This window comes from Vombatus ursinus, unplaced genomic scaffold, assembly GCF_900497805.2.
Source record: "Vombatus ursinus unplaced genomic scaffold, bare-nosed wombat genome assembly UNPS02014812.1, whole genome shotgun sequence".
Classification (NCBI taxonomy): Eukaryota; Metazoa; Chordata; class Mammalia; order Diprotodontia; family Vombatidae; genus Vombatus; species Vombatus ursinus.
This window is the reverse complement of record NW_020954590.1, coordinates 43,725,654-43,744,595: the sequence shown is the minus strand read 5'-3', so window position 1 is coordinate 43,744,595 and position 18,942 is coordinate 43,725,654. Positions and strand designations below refer to the sequence as shown.

The 18,942-nt window shown below is 35.5% G+C and overlaps 1 protein-coding gene across 11 annotated transcripts in view; it reads right to left on the bottom strand.

Annotated features, from left to right (window-relative positions):
- Window positions 1-18,942, bottom strand: part of LOC114053830 (band 4.1-like protein 3) — a 291,289-nt gene that overhangs the window by 11,937 nt on the left and 260,410 nt on the right. For 7 of the 11 annotated variants that reach the window (XM_027876951.1, XM_027876952.1, XM_027876959.1 and 4 more), the window contains exons 12-14: window positions 17,410-17,630; window positions 7,442-7,495; window positions 3,983-4,174 (exon numbers count right to left, since the gene is read on the bottom strand). In XM_027876951.1, coding sequence (XP_027732752.1) covers window positions 3,983-4,174; window positions 7,442-7,495; window positions 17,410-17,630 — 467 coding nt within the window. The remainder of the gene's footprint in view (window positions 1-3,982; window positions 4,175-7,441; window positions 7,496-17,409; window positions 17,631-18,942) is intronic. The other 4 variants (XM_027876955.1, XM_027876957.1, XM_027876954.1 and 1 more) reach the window with 4 other exon arrangements.

Below are 18,942 nucleotides of genomic sequence, written 5' to 3'. Positions count from 1 at the left end.
CAATCAACTTTGTATTATCCAAGAATGGAACAAAAGAACTATGTTAAGTCTACCCTGTCATGAGAAGATTCTAGCTAAATCTGCTGTTATGGGCAAGCCAAAGAAGGCTGAGAGGCAAGGCCTCTCCAACTAAATATAATGGCATAAATGACCACATAAATTCCTTGAGAGTAATTTTTTTTGTTTAATTTTTTTTTGATGTTTGTATCCCCAAGTGCCTAGCACAGTTCCTGGCACAGAGAAGGCATTTAATAAATACCAGAGGATTGATTGATATATATACAGAGCCAGCCCTAGGAAAAATGGAAAGTACTTCTATCCCAAATCCTTCTGTTTTTATTTCACAACCTCCTCTTTCAACACTCTTCTTTGCCCTATTCTGTCCTTCTTCCTAACCTGGTGACTATTCTGAATTTTGTTACAAAGAGGTTTGCTTTCTTGGCTAGACTTCAAATTTGAAAGTACTCCCCATGAAAGTTTAATCTAATAATAGGTTAGGGTATATTACTCTCTAAGGGGACTTGCCATTTTAAGAAGTCTAAAAGGAATACATCTTTAATGAAATTTTACACATTGTGAAAAGTGGCAGGAGAGCTATTTTTGGGTAGAGGTCCCTGTGCTGAGAATGTATTCAAATCATGCCATATACAGGTGATAGGTATCACTCTACCTATTCACAAGGCCGGCCCTCTTTGTGTATGTATATTTAACTTTATTCTAAAACAAATATATTTCTATGTTACTGATTATCTTTTATTATCCATGCTGCCTTTCTGCTATCAGTAAAGATATTTACAACTTGACTACATGATATACTGCTGGCAAAATAAAACTAAGTTTTATAAAATTTAAATGAATGAAATTAGCAAGTAAATGCAAATGTTAAATGTTAGCAAAATGGACTGATTCCTATTAGCTCATTTATTTAAACAGATATTTATTTCAATTTCCTTTTCTCTTTTCAATTGTTCATAAATCAGTAGTGTTTAGTAAAACAATTGGGGTTCATTAAGATTCAGTTCAAATAGATAAAGCAAAAAAGAAAAGTCACACTAAAAATTTGCAGCCTTTCTTCAGTTCTTATGAAATGCCATCTTATCAGAGATTGTAACAAAGGGAACAGACAAAGAGACATAATCAGTCCTTGAGCCCAAGATCTGTTAGCATTTTGTTGGCATTCTGTTGGCTGGTGTTTTTTAGAATGGCGTGGAAGGGGAAAGAAATCCCATCATCTAAAAGTTAAATAGGGGATTTTCTTTTATAATTTACAAGTAAGCAAAATTAATCCGTATGATATGAGGTTTAATGCTCCTGATTCCCAATTTGAACGTGCTTTGTCATAAAAACAAACTGTTTAGATATTAACTGGTAGACCAATGTGTTTTATTTTCTGATATTTCAAAGTACAGAATTATCTCATGCTCTTTAAAATACAAAGAGCAAGATATATAAAAGGCAGTTTTATGTTGAGAATGGGTAAGAATTTTTAACACATGAACTTTTAATTTGTTTATGATACTATCAGTTGGGTCAAATCCTAACATTAGGTCTAGAGTTGACTGTCATTATGTCATCCTGACAGAATTGTATAATTGGAGAATCCTAAAGAGTTCATTCTGATTTCTTATCATTAGAGGAGATCAAACTTTGAAATTCTCCAAGATCCAGACAGGAGATTCCACAATCACCCCTGAGAACCTGTTCTTGTACTGTGGGATTACTACAGTCTAGAAACTCTTCTTTAGAATATTCAAGCACCTATCAAAATTTAAACCCATTTTTCTCTCATCCTCTTCTTTGTAGGCTCAGAAAATTTCTGCCTATTATAGCCCTTCACATGCTTTTTTAAAAAGAATAATTAATTAGAAAAGGAATAGAAGGAACTTCAAAAGTCTTTCCACTCAATCCCCTAATTCTAGCCTAAGCTCTCTGAAACACAAGGATATACTCCTTGAGCTTAAAGATCAGCAAGCATAGAACCTCTTACTGCTCTTGGTAATTTAATACTGGCTCTTCCAAGAAATCTCCAGCTCTCACATTATGTTGAACAAAAAATATATTAAAAGAACAGTAACTGTGGGGCAGTGGTAAGACCTTAGGAGCCTGAAAGCTTTGATTATGTTTGACATGTGTGATGACCTTGATAATGCAATTCCAGTTGTATTCAAAAGTACATTAATTTAAAAGAAGGTTAATTTTTTAAAATCTTATTTGAGGCTTAAGTGGTTTTTTTAAAAAATAGAATGATTATATATAGTAAGGCAGGTGCTTTGATATGCCTACAATGGTAACTCATATTTCTATAGCATCTCTAGGTTTACAGTGTGCTTACTCTCTGTAACATGAATATATAATTGACCTTTTAGATTAAGAGCAGTAGTGACAAAGTTTCTAACTTTTCAGAAAGAATAAAAACTTTTACATGGAGGGATATTGGGTACTGGAGCCACTCTTATTAAACCAAGACGACACATACAGAAATTGAGAATCTGGGATTGTAGTTTTTCAGTCATGTCCCCCATTTAGAGTGTTCTTGGGTAAGATATTGGAGTGATTTGCCATTTTCTTCTCTAGCTCATTTTCCAGATAAGGAAACTGAGGCAAAGAGGATTAAGTGACTCGCCCTGGGTCACACAGCTAGTAAGTCTCTGAGGCCAGATTTGAACTCCAAAAGAGGAGTTTTCCTGACTCCAGGCCCAGAGCTCTAACCATTATACCACCTAGCTGCCCCAACTGAGAAGCTACTGAACTACAAATATTCTTTACTCAACTTGATAGGAAGGATCAATATACTACATGTTAAAAACTCTTTAGAAGATGATTTTAAACAACTTAAGAGTTTTCCTGATCTTTTCTGTTTCTTGTAGCTGAGCCCTGCTTCACAGTAAAGCAGTCATTATCAGAAACAAATTAAATCAATGTAAAAACTTTTCTTTTAGAGATACAGGAAGAGTAAGAAGAGACTAAATAGAGAAAGGAACAACTTATTGCATGTTCAGCTTCTACGCAGAAGCAAGTTATTATTTGTGCAAGGATTCCAAAATCCTTCCTATGTGCTCTGAGGGGCCTGTGAGATGAAAGATTAATTTTTTTGTTGATTTTGCACTGATTTCCCAGCACAAATCTGAAATATATGTCTGCAATAGAACACTGCCTGGAGAACAATTAACTGCAGATCACTTAGCTTTTTCAGCATCCCAGATCAAGGCTCTAAGGAAGGCAGAGAAGCCCAATAGAAAGAATATTGTTTCTCAAGTGAAAGGACCCTGGTTCAAATCCTGCCTCTGATGCTTAATACTTAGATGACTTTCAGCAAACAGCAACTCCTATGGACCTCAGTTTCCTTATCTAGAAAATGAGGTGGCTGGATTAGATGGCTTCTGAGGTCTCTTTCGGCTCTAAGACTACGACCTAATGATCTCATAGAAAGTCACCTGATCCTTCTACTGGTTTTCTCTTATTTTGCCTCACATCGCCTGTCCCTGAAACAACTCAAGAAAAAGACTCAAGAGTTTGAGAGACTTCCTTAGCGAAAAGAAGCCAAAAAAAAAAAAAATGCTGAAAGAAAACTAGGATATCACATCACACTGTAATTTTTCTGGATTTCTCCTTTTAGTTAATTTCTCCTTTTAATTTAATTAAAGGGTTTCTTCAAGTCCATCCTTATCTTTGGTAGTTTATAGTCCATCCAGCTTTTATTATGCCTAATTTTTAATACACACTATCTTTCATTTTGTAATTCTGCCCTCCACATACTATCTGGTCCCAAAGCAAAATATGAATTAATGAGCTAGCTAATCCTCTGGAAGCATCACATGTTAAAAAGCCTTTTGTGAGGCTGTTTTCAATTCATGCAACAGTCAGCAGGTGAAATCAGCTGAATCAGCCTGTAAATCTCTTTCCACATTGCAGAAGAACAAATAAGTGGGAGCAAAGGAGGCATGAAAGGATGACACTTCCAACATGAAGAGGAATCACTGACCTCTTCAGGCACAAGGGGTTCAATCATTGGGGCATCCTCCTGTCTCATGGCGAGCCGCACTGGAGATGTGGAAAGTCTCTTTTCCCATTCATTAGTCACAGCAGTTTCTGTGGAGGTCTCTAAAAAGGTTCTTTTCAGCTCACTAATGTTGGTCTGATGTTTCATCAGTTCTTCCTGATTTTTATCTAACTCCTATACGCAAAAAGTAAAAAAAGAGAAACCAAAACCCAAAGCATTACACCTGATTCTCTCTTTTTGCCTGCCTGTTTTAATAAAAATACACATTCAAATGACAATCCGGTTAGTATAGAATAATTTTCAAGTAGCGCGCTTAGGCATCAGGTTTCATGACACTGCCACACACACTGGTGAAAATGTGGTATTTTTAAAAGGCAATGACAGAAGAAATCTACTTCAGATGAAATAAAAATCAAAATATCTAAAAGGTAGATTGTGAAAAACTAGATTGCAAATAATCAAAGAGAATTCAAACATATGCACACACATGTAAAAAAAAAAAGAAGGCATCTATCTCTAATACAGGATAAAGAAGGTCACAGGAAGCTGGAGAGGTATACCCAATTTATTAGCAGGTGGAAAAACACATTTCATGCACCAAAGTGAAAGTCCACAGGTCGATCACTGAGAATCACCACACACATACATGCACTGGTATATACCAATACCAACCTCTAACATTAGATTACTATGTTTGATATACACATTTTCACCCTTTATTCGCTTAATCAGACTATTCTGAAAAAAGTGGAGAAGAAAGGGAAAGGTAAGGGACATGGTAGTCAAAGGGAACAAATGCCATCATCCTACATACTGCATCAATAACAGACTAACTAACTGCATGGCATGCTGAGAGATTTGAGCACCGCATCTTAGAGTACACATTCGCTTTTTCATTTCTACCTGTGCCTTGAGGTCTGCATCTTCCTCCTGATCCGACTGTCAGCATCAAGAAAAAGTGGAAAATAAAGTCTTACCAAGACAAATCATTCCAAGACTGAAACAGATGAGCTGCACATTCCTGCTCCGTAGCCCTACTGTAGACTTCACATCATACGAGACTCACACACACACATGCATTAAGAGAGGGAATAGGAAAGACAGAACGATGGCTTCCATCTCTTCTAAGCATGCTTTTGAAACATCAGTATCTTGATTTCCAAGTGTGATAAACAGCTACGTGTACAGTTAAGGCTAAGAGCAAGGACCTGAAAAGTTGTATCCCACAAGAGTTCAGGATGAATCTTGGAAGCACACCCAATGGCTTCTGTAGGTTCTGGCTCACTATCATTTCAAGTATCACTAATGAAATGACAGCAGAGTTCAACCAGGTTTACATTCAAGGATCACATCACCCCAAGAAGTTTAGGAAGAATCACATCACCCTAGAAAGTCAGTACTGTGGAGAATAGGTTTAAAATTCGAAAGAACTCAGCACATTGATTTATATGATGAAACCCTAGTATAAATTACACAAAAGTAAGATAGGCAATGAAAGTTACAAGTATGATTACATACATTTATATACAATGAGAGAATATTGAATTGGTGGCAGATCACAAGTTGAAAGGGGGTCAGAAAAAGGACAGCATTCATTTGTATGTCCTCAGATACATCATTTAACTTCCCTGCATCTGAGTTTCCTTATCAATAACAGACTATAATCCCCACACCACCCAACCCACATGATTCAAAAGTTTATGCAAATGTTGTCTGTAAAATGGGGATAATAATATCCATATTACCTATCACTTAGCGATTTAGGGAAGATAAAATAAGATGATATATGTAAAGTACTTTGTAAACCTTAGAGAGTTATTTATATATCAATATTTATGATGATAAATCAATCAACAAGCATTTATTAAGCACCTCCATGTGCCAGACCCTGGAGATATAAAGACAGAAATGAAGCAGCCTAACCTTAAGGTGACTACAATGCAGATTAAATTAAAGCTAAAAGCACCATGAATACAGGCTGTATACACACACATGCATATACATACATGTGTATGTAGATGTAAGTGTACATAAAATTTGGGATACATTAACCAAGAAATACTATTATAGTATTCCTATTACATTTGATAATTTTTTAAAAATTCTAAAAATCATATAGAAGCTTCCCTAATCTGTATGCCAGATTTTATTTTATTATTTCTAATTTTAATCTTAACTCAATAATTTTGAAATATTCAAGTTTTACATCTGAATGTTTCTTTGTTTCTCAACAACTACTCACATTTATATGATGCTTTAAGGTTTACAGGTTTCTTTCCTCACAACCATACTCTGTGGTAGGTGGTATACTAATACTCTTTTTACAGATAAGGAAAAGAGGCTCTGAGTGGTTAAATGATTTTTTCATGGTCATGACCAGTAAATCTCTTTCTCTACTCTCCAGAATTGCCCTTCTATAATCTGTGTTATTTCTAAGGCAGACAACTAAAATCACATCTTGAGCTGGTTCACCACATTATCAACAGTGACTTCCAGGTATTATTTAGAATAGTTCCAGATTCCTCTAAAGATGAACAGATCATACAAATGTACCAGTGAAATTTTTTAAAAATAGATCATTCAATTTACTTACATATATAGACATCTAATTACTTCTTGACAAAGCATGCATGAGTAAAAAACAAATCTGTCACATTGAAGGAAAGTTTTAATAAGTTACTAGAAAAGGAACTCTTCCATTATGAGAGTATAATACCATCACTTTCCATTAAAAAAATTAATTTTGGAAGAGAAAGTTTGTTCTCTTTGATTGCCATATTCTAACAGGTAAATAAAACATGAATAATGTATATGGGCTGTTCAGGTTTATTTTTTTTAAGAGCTTTATTCCAAAACATATGCTGAGTGACAAAAAGAAAGAACTACTGACCTGGATTTACAGGCAGTAAAATTCTTAGCATAAATTGTCAATTTCCATATACTGCTCGAATATACTTTTTCCCCCCTTGTAAGCAAATGACTTTGGTATGGGCTCATTTTTTAAAAATTAGATTTCATGATTTGAAAAAGGAAAGAAAGGAAGCATCATATATATATATATATATATATATATATATATATATATATATATGCAGAGAGAGAGAGAGAGAGAGAGAGAGAGTGAGAGAGAGAGAGAGAGAGAGTTCTTTAATGGCAAAAATTGGGTGAAGGGGGAAAATGGTCACTAAGGACACTACCATGACTGCTCTTTTTATTAGCTATCATATACAAAATTTTTATGATTTTTATATTTGGCTAATAATAATTTTCAAATCTTACTGAAGTTCCCTGATTCAGGTGAAAATTCATTTCATTTACCGGCAAAGTCATGTAAAATAAGCATGATGTCCAAAGCATTCATTAGAGGCAGAGTTATATTATGTGTTACACTGCTTTGGCTGACAGCCGTACACCATGTGTGCTTGCAGTTACTATACCAACCTCAGTGGCAGTGGTTTCACCATCAGCTGCAGTGTCCGTCTGTTCACTGTCAGTCTATTGATTACACAAGTAATCAAGGTCCGGAAGGTAGGCAGGAATAGAAAATAAACACGTTCTGTCAAACAGGGCAGGTCACAGCTCACATAGGTCCATCTCTATGACCGGGACCTGCAACACACTATACCTTCCCAATAGTATGCAGCTTTAAGCAAGAGTAAAAGAAAAACCATAACTAGGTTTGGGTTTGGTCAACAGAACAGACTCAGAGGAAGACACAAGATAGACATAGCATGATGCTTTATTGTAGTGATTATTTTAGCCAATCTGAACTGTCTGGAAAAAAAGAGTCTAATGGGTTTTTTTCTTGGGGAAAGTAGGTTTGTTGCCCTTTTCCCTCCCATTTTTTCTTCAACTAAACCCTTGATAAATCTATTAAATATTTCTGTTTAATGTATTAAAAGTTGCTTTTCATGTTAAGCTTACTTGGAGTTGAGAGGTGAAATTTATTATAAAATATAAAAAAAAAAGCTACTATAACAGTCACCTGACTTTCAGCCCCTCATTTATACAGATTTGATTATTTACATTGTTTATGAACCATTAGGCTGTCTGCATTACCAATTAGTTCCTACAGGCAGATCAAAGTAACTCAATAGCATACATAGCATTCGTGCAAAAATGTCATTCACCTGACAAAGAAAGTTGCTATTGAATGTTTTCCCGATTAAATATGTATATATGCTTCTACTTTTTTCCAAAATATAAAGTATATTGAACTATATTCTTAAACATGGCATTCTGATAAATACTGCACAAATATAGCAGAAAAATAACATCTAGTAGATACAATAAAAACAAAGCACAGCATTCTGTAGTCTAGACTGGACCTAGATTGACGGAGATGCACTCTTAGGCTTATTGGCAAGTTCTAGACTGGCTTAACATCAATTCTAGTGCCAATATTTTAAACAGCACAATTTAGATAGATTACTTCCTCATGAAGATGACAAGCTGTAGGCATTACTGTATTACACTGAATTCTACAGTCTTTTTAGGTAGTAAAAATGGCACATTTTGAAAGGAGTTTAAGGTTTCATGAATAGATAAAAATGATTCAAAATTAGTATATAAACTACTTCAAGTGTTTACTACTAAATTTCAAGAAAAAGTTTCTTCTCTTAAGAAGGTAATGAGTATTTACCTTAAAAATGTGTTCACATTATGAATTTGTTTAGCAAATTAATTTTTCATAGATAGCGCAGAGATCAAAACTCTAAGCTGTCCAAACTCTCACAAATTCCAAATCAATGGAACCCAAATTAATGAAATTTTATTCCATTTGTAGGTTTTATCTGTCAACTAGGGTAAGATAGAGTGCTGCATGATCTTTCATGATAAAACACAAGGTCTGTACATTTTAAAGTATAATTTATTAAACCAAACAATTGATTTATTAGCATTTTGTGTACTTAGTGTATTACAGCAATACAAATTGTACTGAAGAATCTCAAGGGGCCAAGTTCCATACAGTAGTGAGGCAAATTCCTCCTCCTTGTGTACTGAGATGTGATCTAAGCCTGCTGTTGTTTGTCCTTTATTCTTGAAGAAGACCATGACATCAGGGAGGTGATGCCATGACTTGCAAGTGAATTGGATTTAAGTGAGGGAGGGTTGTGCAAAGTCACCAGCCTCATTTTCTCCTCCAGAGCCATTTAGGTCCAGTGGCAAGATATAGATCAGGACTGGACATGGCCCCGCTTATCTAAGCCTGATGTCTTCCTGATTAACTCAATTCTCCAAAATTTGTCCCTTCCCCCCTTTTTTTCCTGAGTTTTCTGAAACTACCAAAGAGAAACTCATCAGTTAATAATTATTTTTAAATGCACTCTGGACACATGGAAAGGTATGGATCAGGATGAAAAGAAACCTGAGTTTCAATATAGAGAAAATTTCTACTTTTACAATGTGTTGTTGAATACCATTATCACTTTAAAATGTGAGCAATGATGTTACAATTTTAAGGCATCATCATAATGGACATTAGCTAATTACAAAGAATAAGAAAATTAAGGAGCTGAAAAGGACCCTAAGAAGTCACCTAATGTAGCTGCCTCTGGTGAGGAATGATTGATTACAGTTTTGTGGAATCTAGAAAACATTATGGATAATGTAGGTGGATTGCATAATGCTGGTTATTTTTGCCAGAGGAGTAGAATAAATTTCAAATAGATGACCCAGCTAATAACCAGAACTACATTCAGGAACTAAGTGGCAATTTCAAATAAATGACCAAATACAAATTTGGGGAATGTGTGGAGGGTTCCTCATGCAGGTAGGGTTTTACCAAGAGTAAAGGGCTAAGTAAACTCTTCAGTTGCTTGTTTTAATTTGTAGGTTTTGAGTATTTCAAATACAAAGATAGCTATGTGCTAGCAAGCTTCAGTCCCATTTCCTCTTATTTGCAACAATTACCTGCTGTGATTTGTTTTGCCAATGTAATGCAGACATGCCCAAGTTTAACATTAATTTTCATGCATTGTTTACAACAAGATGTATACCCTGGATTAGGCACAAGATCTCTGTAGTTTCCTACATAAAAGTACAATATTTTGCACAAAGCTGCAAAACTTATATACCAATGCTAATGTTAATACTCTGAGTCATCAATTCAAGTGTTAAGTGGGAAAAGATCATTTCCAGAACTGACATAAATTTAAGTTTTAAATTAGCAGATCAACATAAGCACATATTTGATCTATTCCTAGACTCTTATTAAACGTTACTGTTACTGTTGAAACTAATGGTAGCATGGCCACAGATTTAAGGTAACCCTTAAAGGGCTTACTGTGTTTAAGTAACAAAGGCTCTTTATAGCTAATGGCCTAACTTATACAGTTTGTTAATTTTTGATCTACAGACATCCTAGAATTAGCTTCTATTATGTGGCTCGGATATAGTGTAGCCTTTCATATTTAGCAAGTTAAACTCTTTCTCCCTCTACCCCCACCCCCCAAATCTCTGCCAAATCATGAACACTTTATACTGTCTGTCTGCAAAGAAAGGTTCAGACCATATCTTAATATTGGTCCATGCATTACACCTTTAATTCCTGTATGCTCCCAGGTGAAACCTAAATCAATGTATTTTAAATAAAACTGATAAGACATTCTTTCCTCTTCCTGTGTTACCTTGATTTTGTATTTTATCTTAAAGATATATGGTACACACACATCTCTATGATATATACATATATATACATACACATATATACACACACGTACATATCCAAGAGAATATACCTTATTATTTAAGATAATACATGTATATATGTATTGTGTTTTATACTTTTCAGGAATATTTGCACTATCTGTCACAATAAAATGCTTCATGTTTATGTGAAAGCTGGTGCCTCGGAAGAAATTGAGGCAGAAAAAAAAATGACACCCTGATGACTATGCTTAGCAGATTCTGTTCTCTCTTTCTCAGAATGAAATTTACTGAGGTGATCACGTTTCTATGGAAGTATAAAGAATGCCAGGCAAAGGGTAATCTGTTGGCAGTACAGTGAATTTATCTTCTACTTCACTTACTAGCATACTCATATTACAAGGAAGTATTCAGAATCAAAATCTTGGAATGGTTGTTCTAGAGAAGTTCATTTCCGGAAGTTTCAGAACTCACCTACCAGGACTCCACCGGTTGACTGTTCTGTGGTGGACTACTAGAATCCCCTGACATTTTTAGTGTGTTTTTGGATATATGGAACCCGACTTCATCCTCAGTTGAAAAGCTTGCCTGTTCTATGTCCCTGACACAAAATACATGGGGCTGGTCTTGCGAATCCACAGGCAAATGATTTGAAGATTTTAGCTTCAAGTGGTCCATCACATGTCTCCTGATGAAGCATGTCTGCAACTGACAACATACAGTTCTTCTCTTTACTTACTGGCCTGACGCTGCTCTAGTACGATCAAAATCTTAACTACCTCAGTCATTACTCTCTCTAACAGCAAATCGGAATATTTTTCATGGCATCAACATAAATGTCTTCATTCTTATTTTTTTTATCTCATACTTATTTTATATGTAATGTATCTTCTTTGGTAGTTTTTCCTATTGTTTATAACTAAATAAGGACTTTAAAAGGGATTTCAGGTTTGATTCAGTATTTATGTCGCCAGGTGCACAATGCATTGGAGAGGTGAGAGATCTCCCAAGTTGGACCCAGACTATGACAAAACACAAGGTGTTGTGCCTAACCCCGGGGGACCATGTTATACTCTCAAACACACAAAACCTCTTAACATATTGGCACAGACAATAAATGAGGCTCTGAAAGTAGGACCACTATCGAAGCAGCCGTCTCACATTATTTCGGACTGAAGCACTGAACACAAAAAGGAAGTGTGTTCTATGCCGAGGTACACACCTCTTCCTCTGAACTGTCACTCGGGTCATTGTCTAGTGAGGCGCTCAAGGAGGCTGCCTTGGGCTCCAGGTAGCAGAGGCACATAGCCAGAGGGAAGGAAAGAGTGAGGGCATACGGCACTGAGAAAGAAGCGGACAGTAGAAAGAAAAAGATGAAGAGGAAACAGGGCACAAGCGATGGGGAACGAATCGGAAGGTAATGCTGCAAGTTCGCAGGGAGGAAGTTGGTTTCAGAAAGGTTGGGGAAAGAGAGGTACCCATCATCGTCTAGAAGAGAAGGAAATGACTCCGGGAGTTGCAAGGAGAAGGAAAACAGTGTTGCGCCTTTGCAAGTTTGTTGTTTGCAGCTAAAGGCCAGATCTTGATCCCCTGCGCAAGCTTTCCCTTTCCCATTAGAATCCAAGTCAGGCTCACCACGAGTCTGCCCAGTGTCTTTGGCTGGCTCACAACCTAACGCTTTTTGTACATTCTCCTTACATCTCCTACGGAGTGTTGCTGGAGATGCAGTGGGGCCATTGTATGAGGATGGTGAGGCGGAAAATGAACTGTTGCCAAGCCAAGGTGACTGATGAGAGAAAGAGAGAAAAATAGAGAGAAGGAGAAAGCAGCAAAAAAAGGTGCAAAAAGGACAAAAAGAAAATAGTAATTAGTTCATTTTCTTCTAGGAGTAAGTATAAAATTATAAAACCAGAATTTTAGCACTAGGGTTGTTCACAGAATTAAAAAAAATATTCAAGCTGCATGCCAAAACTGTCATGAATGGTTAATGGCTATAAATTTTTAAAAAACATACAAACAAGTTATTTGTTAGCCTGCCTATGAAGTTATATATAAGTATATACATATACAAATACATTTTTAAAAGCTACAACATGGGGGTCTGTGCATGTTCAATTCTAGATTTTATGGAATTCAAATGGCTGTATAATTTCTGCTAAAACAGATTTTAAAAGTATTTTCACTGTGACACAATAAAATAATTACAAAGCTTTTGGGGTTTGACAACAGAAATAAATGCACTTGACTACTTGAGATACCTTTATTTTCAAGACTTTCAAGAACCTTCCCCTGATCTCTGGCTAAAAGAAATGTTACTGATATTTCATCTGGTGGAAAAACTCAAAATAAATCCTGACCTGGTACAAAATTTTCACCATCCTTTTATTTCCACTGAGTTTGAAATCAAGTGAGCTGCTAAAATTTAAATTTCTGGCCTCATTCCTTTTCAAAAGGCTACTATGACTTGGGCCACTATATCAAAGAGTAATCTGAAACACATATAAATGAATTTCTACCCAGTTGTTAGCTAATAACATCCCAAATCAGACTTTTTTAAACCACTCACAAAAAAACAAGATTTCTTTTAATTTTTTGGTCCCTATGAATATAATTTAAAATAAAAACACCAAGTGGTTTTTAAGAAATTAACTAGGAAAGATTAGGATATAAAAAGAGAGTAAGAACCACCATATATTTCTCTAGTCTTTATTAACATAGTAAGAACAGGCATTTCTATGGATGATCTCTTATCTTTAGATTGGTCCAGAGTGTCCAAAGAAAGGTAAGACTCAACTTCACCGCCATGTGTCAGACAGCCACATCACATTTCATTATGACACTGGCTGTTCACATTGTTGTTCAACACAAAAACACCCCCACCATATCATTTATCTAAATCTCATTATATTTAGTGGAACAAACAATGTTTTGCTCAGAAGTAGCTGGTGACTCAGGGGATAGAGTGCTGGGCTAGGAGCCAGGAAAACCAGAGTTCAAATCTGGCCTTAGAAACATACTAGCTGTATGACCCTGGGCAAATCACATAACCTTTGTTTGCCTCAGTTTCCTCAAATGTAACATAGAGATAATAATAGCTCCATACCTCACAGGGTTGTTGTGACTATCAAAAGAGGGAATATTTGTAAAATAAGCACTTTAGCTCAGTGTGTGGCACATAGTAAGCGCTACAAACATTTTATTCCTTTCTCTTCTTAGAATAATGAAACCCGGGCTCTAGCATTAGTTCCACCATGGTGGGAATTTGAGCAAAATATAACCTCTCTGCGCCTCAGTTTTACCATCTGTAAAACATTACCTACTTCTCTCTGTCTCAAAGGAAGATTTAGAGCGTGAAGAAATTAGCTATAAAGCTTTCTTTTTCAAACAATGAATAATCTGATGTACTATCATTATTAGCATTCTTAATTTGAAGACTCCAGTTGGGAGGTATGGTCCCATTTTATGCCAATACTTTAGTGAATCTGGTTCCTAATTAATAAAGGAAAAAAAATCCCACGAAAAACCTGTCACAACTGAAATAGACCAAAGGAAATTTCACTTTGAAAACAAATTAATAATAATTTTACAAAGAGCTTCCAATGTGAAAGTGACTTCATGTATACTAATAATTATCATAAACCTATTTTAGCATATAGTTATCACTTGTGTTCAAATCCCCTCCTGAGCACCTAAAACAGGAGGTGTCTAATAATGGATGAGAAAACCATGTACTGACTTTAGTGGCCTTTCAATGAAATCTAGGTCAGGGCAGGGGCAGGCTATTTCAGGCATTTGAGTCTTTATCCCAAAAGGCTTCCAGAGTAGACTATATCCAAGGCAGCTTCCTTTCCCTCTGGTTACCCGAAAGGCCACTCACTTTTATAAAAAGGAACACATTTTTGATGCACATTTCATGTTATGTGCCACTGTAATGAATGAATTAGTATTTATTTTTAAGCCTAACCCTATGTATGGTAATGACTTTGAGGCCCTACTTAGGAACAGGTGCATATCCTGGATTGGTGAGGCCTATTTACAGTGTTCTCCCCCCAGGGTCACCCCTGTCAAATTCAGGGAAATGTGGAGAGCTGGGAAAGCAAGATGCCTGGAAACTGGGTCAGTCAGGCAGGGAAGCATTTTCTAGCAACTGTGAGGTAATCTGAACTTCTTTTATTTTTTTCTATTGTGGGCAGTTAGAATAATGACTAAACTAATACCTCTGACAACCGACTAATGGTCTAGCATCAAGGAAGTATTCCCAGCATACACTGTACAGTATTTTACAAAGCATCTTCATTAAATGAAGAAAGCAGTGCAGGCATTTTCGCCATTTTAAAGATGAGAAAACTCAGTTTTAGGGGTGAAATGAGAAGAAGCAGAACATGCATTAATATTATCATGCCTTACGTGTATAGTTAAGGCCTGTGCTATATTAACAGACATGAAACTGTATTTCTCTATATGAAAACACAATCACATTATACATGGAAAAAATTTGTAAATATGAGTCTGTATGAAGCTGACTTTCTAATACTAACAGGGTTCTGAACGAAAATCATCCTTTCTGGCTTGTACTAGAGTACCAAGTGCATACAAGTGATCATTGGCCCACAGAGAAAAGCACAACTTCTTCATTATTGGGCTTAAGACTACCTGCATTTTAGAAATTATTTACCAATCATGGTTTATACACATTTCATATTTGGGGTGAAAATATTTCTAAAAACACAACTCTGAAGCATTATTTCAAAAGTGATAACTAAGACAATAGGTCAAGGGATAGAAGGGACAAGTAAAATTTGGTCAGGCCATGCTTTTTGGCCTCAGTGTTGAGCAAAGTACTTGCTAAGGAACGTCTGGAAATGAAGCACTGTAAGAGAGGGTAAATGTGCTTTAATCACTGGGTCAGTGTCAACATCTCAGAGAGTAAAAGCATGGATCTGCCATGTTTATGACAAATATTGTTATTTCCCTTGGATGCATTCAGTCACAGTTCTGATTAGTTCTCATTCAAGTAAAACATTTAAAAAACACTAGATTTTGTGGAACGGTTTGTATCAAGAATGGATAAAACCTATTGCTACATGCTTTAGTTAATACAATTAGTATTTCCTTTTAAAACCTTTCTAAGTAAGTGACTATTTTAAAGTCAACTAAAAAGAATGCTTCTAATTGTATTCAAATTGTACAGCTGCCATAAACGGCATGATGCTAGCAAAACAATTAGCATAAAACTATCCACTGTCATTCAGCTAGATTACCTCAAATTTAAAAAAAAAATACTAAATTATTGGTTTATTTACAAATCAACTCAAATGAAGAAATAAAACATTAAATAAACTATCTTAAAGTTATAATGAATGTGTTTAAGGAAGACTACATATAATCTGAAAATTCATGTCCTTATTTTCTGCTATAGCTACATTTGAATTCTAGTTAATTTATTCTCTCAATTCAAGAAAACATGCCATCTAGGAAAATCAACTATTACCAACCTGCAGAAAAATAACAGGGGAGATCAACGTTTAATATAATTTAATACACTTGAACATTCTAGGCTTTTATTTAAGGACACTCTACTAAAAGATGTTATTGTAAAAAATTATCAGAAATGCTATTTGTCTACAGAATCTTATGTTATATCCACTATATTAATCATCTGTATTTGAAGAGTACCTATCCCGAAGACCACAATTCTATGTAATCCTGAGGGGCTATTCTAAAGTTAGCTTCAAAATATTTCCACTAATGGGCATAATCAGATGCTATTTGATCATAAATGCAATGATTATAATTTCAATGTATGTCAACTACCATTGTTGGCTTCATAGCTCTACTCATTTCAGAAGCACCACTTCCCTGCCTCTTTCTCTTACTTATTATTTACCAAATTTTCAGTAAGATTTATAATGTTTGAGTTAATTTGTTGGAAGGTTGTCTTACAGTGCCTGAAATACAGATAATCAGAAAGACAAGACTTACAGAGTAAACAAGTAGCAAGAACTAATCAGCAGCGTAATAACAGTAACAATAATAATAATGAGTAGGAGGTTTGTTTCTAGGTTCAAACCTGGCTTTCTCCGTAGCTTTTCTTTGTTTTGCTTTCCCTAATTAATACAGTCACTAACTGCTGTGACGACTGCATGCTTCTTTGGTTGCCGTGGCCAAACTGTTCATCACCTTCCAGTCAACGTCTGGTGATGAATTTCTCTATATACTTAGTTTGGTCCTCAAGTGAGTGCCTGTCACTAGGATCATACTATTTGGCATTTATAAGATCCATGGAAAGAGATGGCATATAAATGTACAAACTATAGCTACTCAGCACACCCAAACATAGGAACATCAGTTTTGCACCTTCGTTAATAGAAAAAAAATATACTAAGCAGTGGAATAGGAAAATGGGGCCAGAAACAAATATAGGAAAACAACCACTGAGTCTAAATTATGAATTAAAGTTGCAAATTATTATCCCCAAATTATTATATGGTTATTATAAAATCAACTTTTAGAGACATTACTGGGTTAGCTACTGAAAGTCTTACACAGAACCTCAGTTGTTTTTTTTTTTAAAGGAATTGTTTCAGAAGCAAACAAGAGTTATAAAAATAAGTGAATGAATGAAGCTGACATTTATATGACCAAAGTTGAAATATGAGTCATCCCAAGACTTAACCCATTCTTTGCTTACTTCCTCTAATAATGGCTTGGTAGTCCCCAGAACAGTGAGCAAACTGTAGAAGAAGCCTAGGAAAAGCTACCTTTGCCTCATGCCGTACTGCTGAGACAGGAGTGACTTCCTCAGCCTTTTTCCTCTTGTCTTCTTCCTCATCACGCTCTTCTTCTGCCTTTTTCTCCGGCGTCACAGTTGTTATCAAGTTGGTCTGAGAGATGCCCTTTGTCGTGGCGTACTGGCCAGTACCAACCTCTGCAGCAGACATAGAATCCTTCATGTACATTTCATGGTTTTCATTCACTGATGCTAAAGGCAAATATAAAAAAATCTGAAATAGTTAATTCTGCATGATATTAAAAGGCAAGTTAAAAATATCACAATTATTATTGAAAATTTTCCCCGCACATCAGAAAGCTTGGAAAACTGGCTAATGAAGTTTGCTCAGTGAATACTTAAGCCTAAGGGCACACACAGCTTTTCTACATTTTGTATACCCACGTTTGCAAATTCTTAAAGTGCTTAACACAAAAAACAAACATTAGCCAATCCCCATGCTGAAAGTAATAATTTAAAAGAAAGAGCTCTAAAGATGTCAGAGTTTAAAAGTAACTGGAAATACAGGAGGAAAAGCCTGAGGTGACCCCCCCTTTAAGTCCATTTACAGACAATCAGTAACCAAGCAGCAACTCCTGCAGTTCAGCCCATTCAATGCCTGTTCTTTTTAGTAGATACATTTGCTTCAATATCCATGGCCAGGAATTGGTGTTAGATTGAAAAAAAAAATTTTGGTCGTATTTTTGGAAATGTCTTTCATTAACAAGTGCTATATGAATAATGGTCTTTATATTAAAAAAAAAATGTCCCTGGGATACATGGAAACATGATCACCATATATTAAAGTCATCATTATAATTAAACACCACTATCTAGCCAGAGATGAAAAAAACAAGGGGTAACTAATCAAATGAAGATGAGAAGCATTGAAATCTCCGTTGCAAGGTAACCTGGCGGCAATGAAAGGTAACGGGCATTTGTATTACATTCGGGAAGCATGACAAACAGATGCTAAATGGAAGCCATGCAAATGCAATGCATGCAGAGCATCTAAGATTTAAGAAATGTCCTTTTATATTGTGAAAAATGTTTTAATTAAAAAAGACCCAATTAAATTGCAAGAAACTAGTGCTAATCATTTTAGGACATGAATGTCATAAAATTTGTCAAAACTTAACAAATTTGTCTCTAAATACACAATAGTTAAACAAACAAACAAACAAGAATGAACTGCAATTGGTGTTGGATTTAAAGACCTTTGGATACTAAAGCAAAATGTTGGAAAGGGATTCTTAAAATCCTTGTAAGGGCAAATCACTTCACTAAGCATTCACTTTTCTTCACAGAGTACATGCCTAAATCTTAAAAGTTCCTTTAAAAGGCTTCAAAAAGTTTCTTTAACCCATGATATTTCTCTGGACTTGCTATCTTAAATACAATGCAGCTAAGCAAAAAAGCAATTTACGCTTCAACATGCATTTCCCAGCTTGCAATCAGCACAATCCCAATCCATGAGAGACAAGACATACTAACATCATTTTTGGGCAGGGAGAGGAAGAGATAG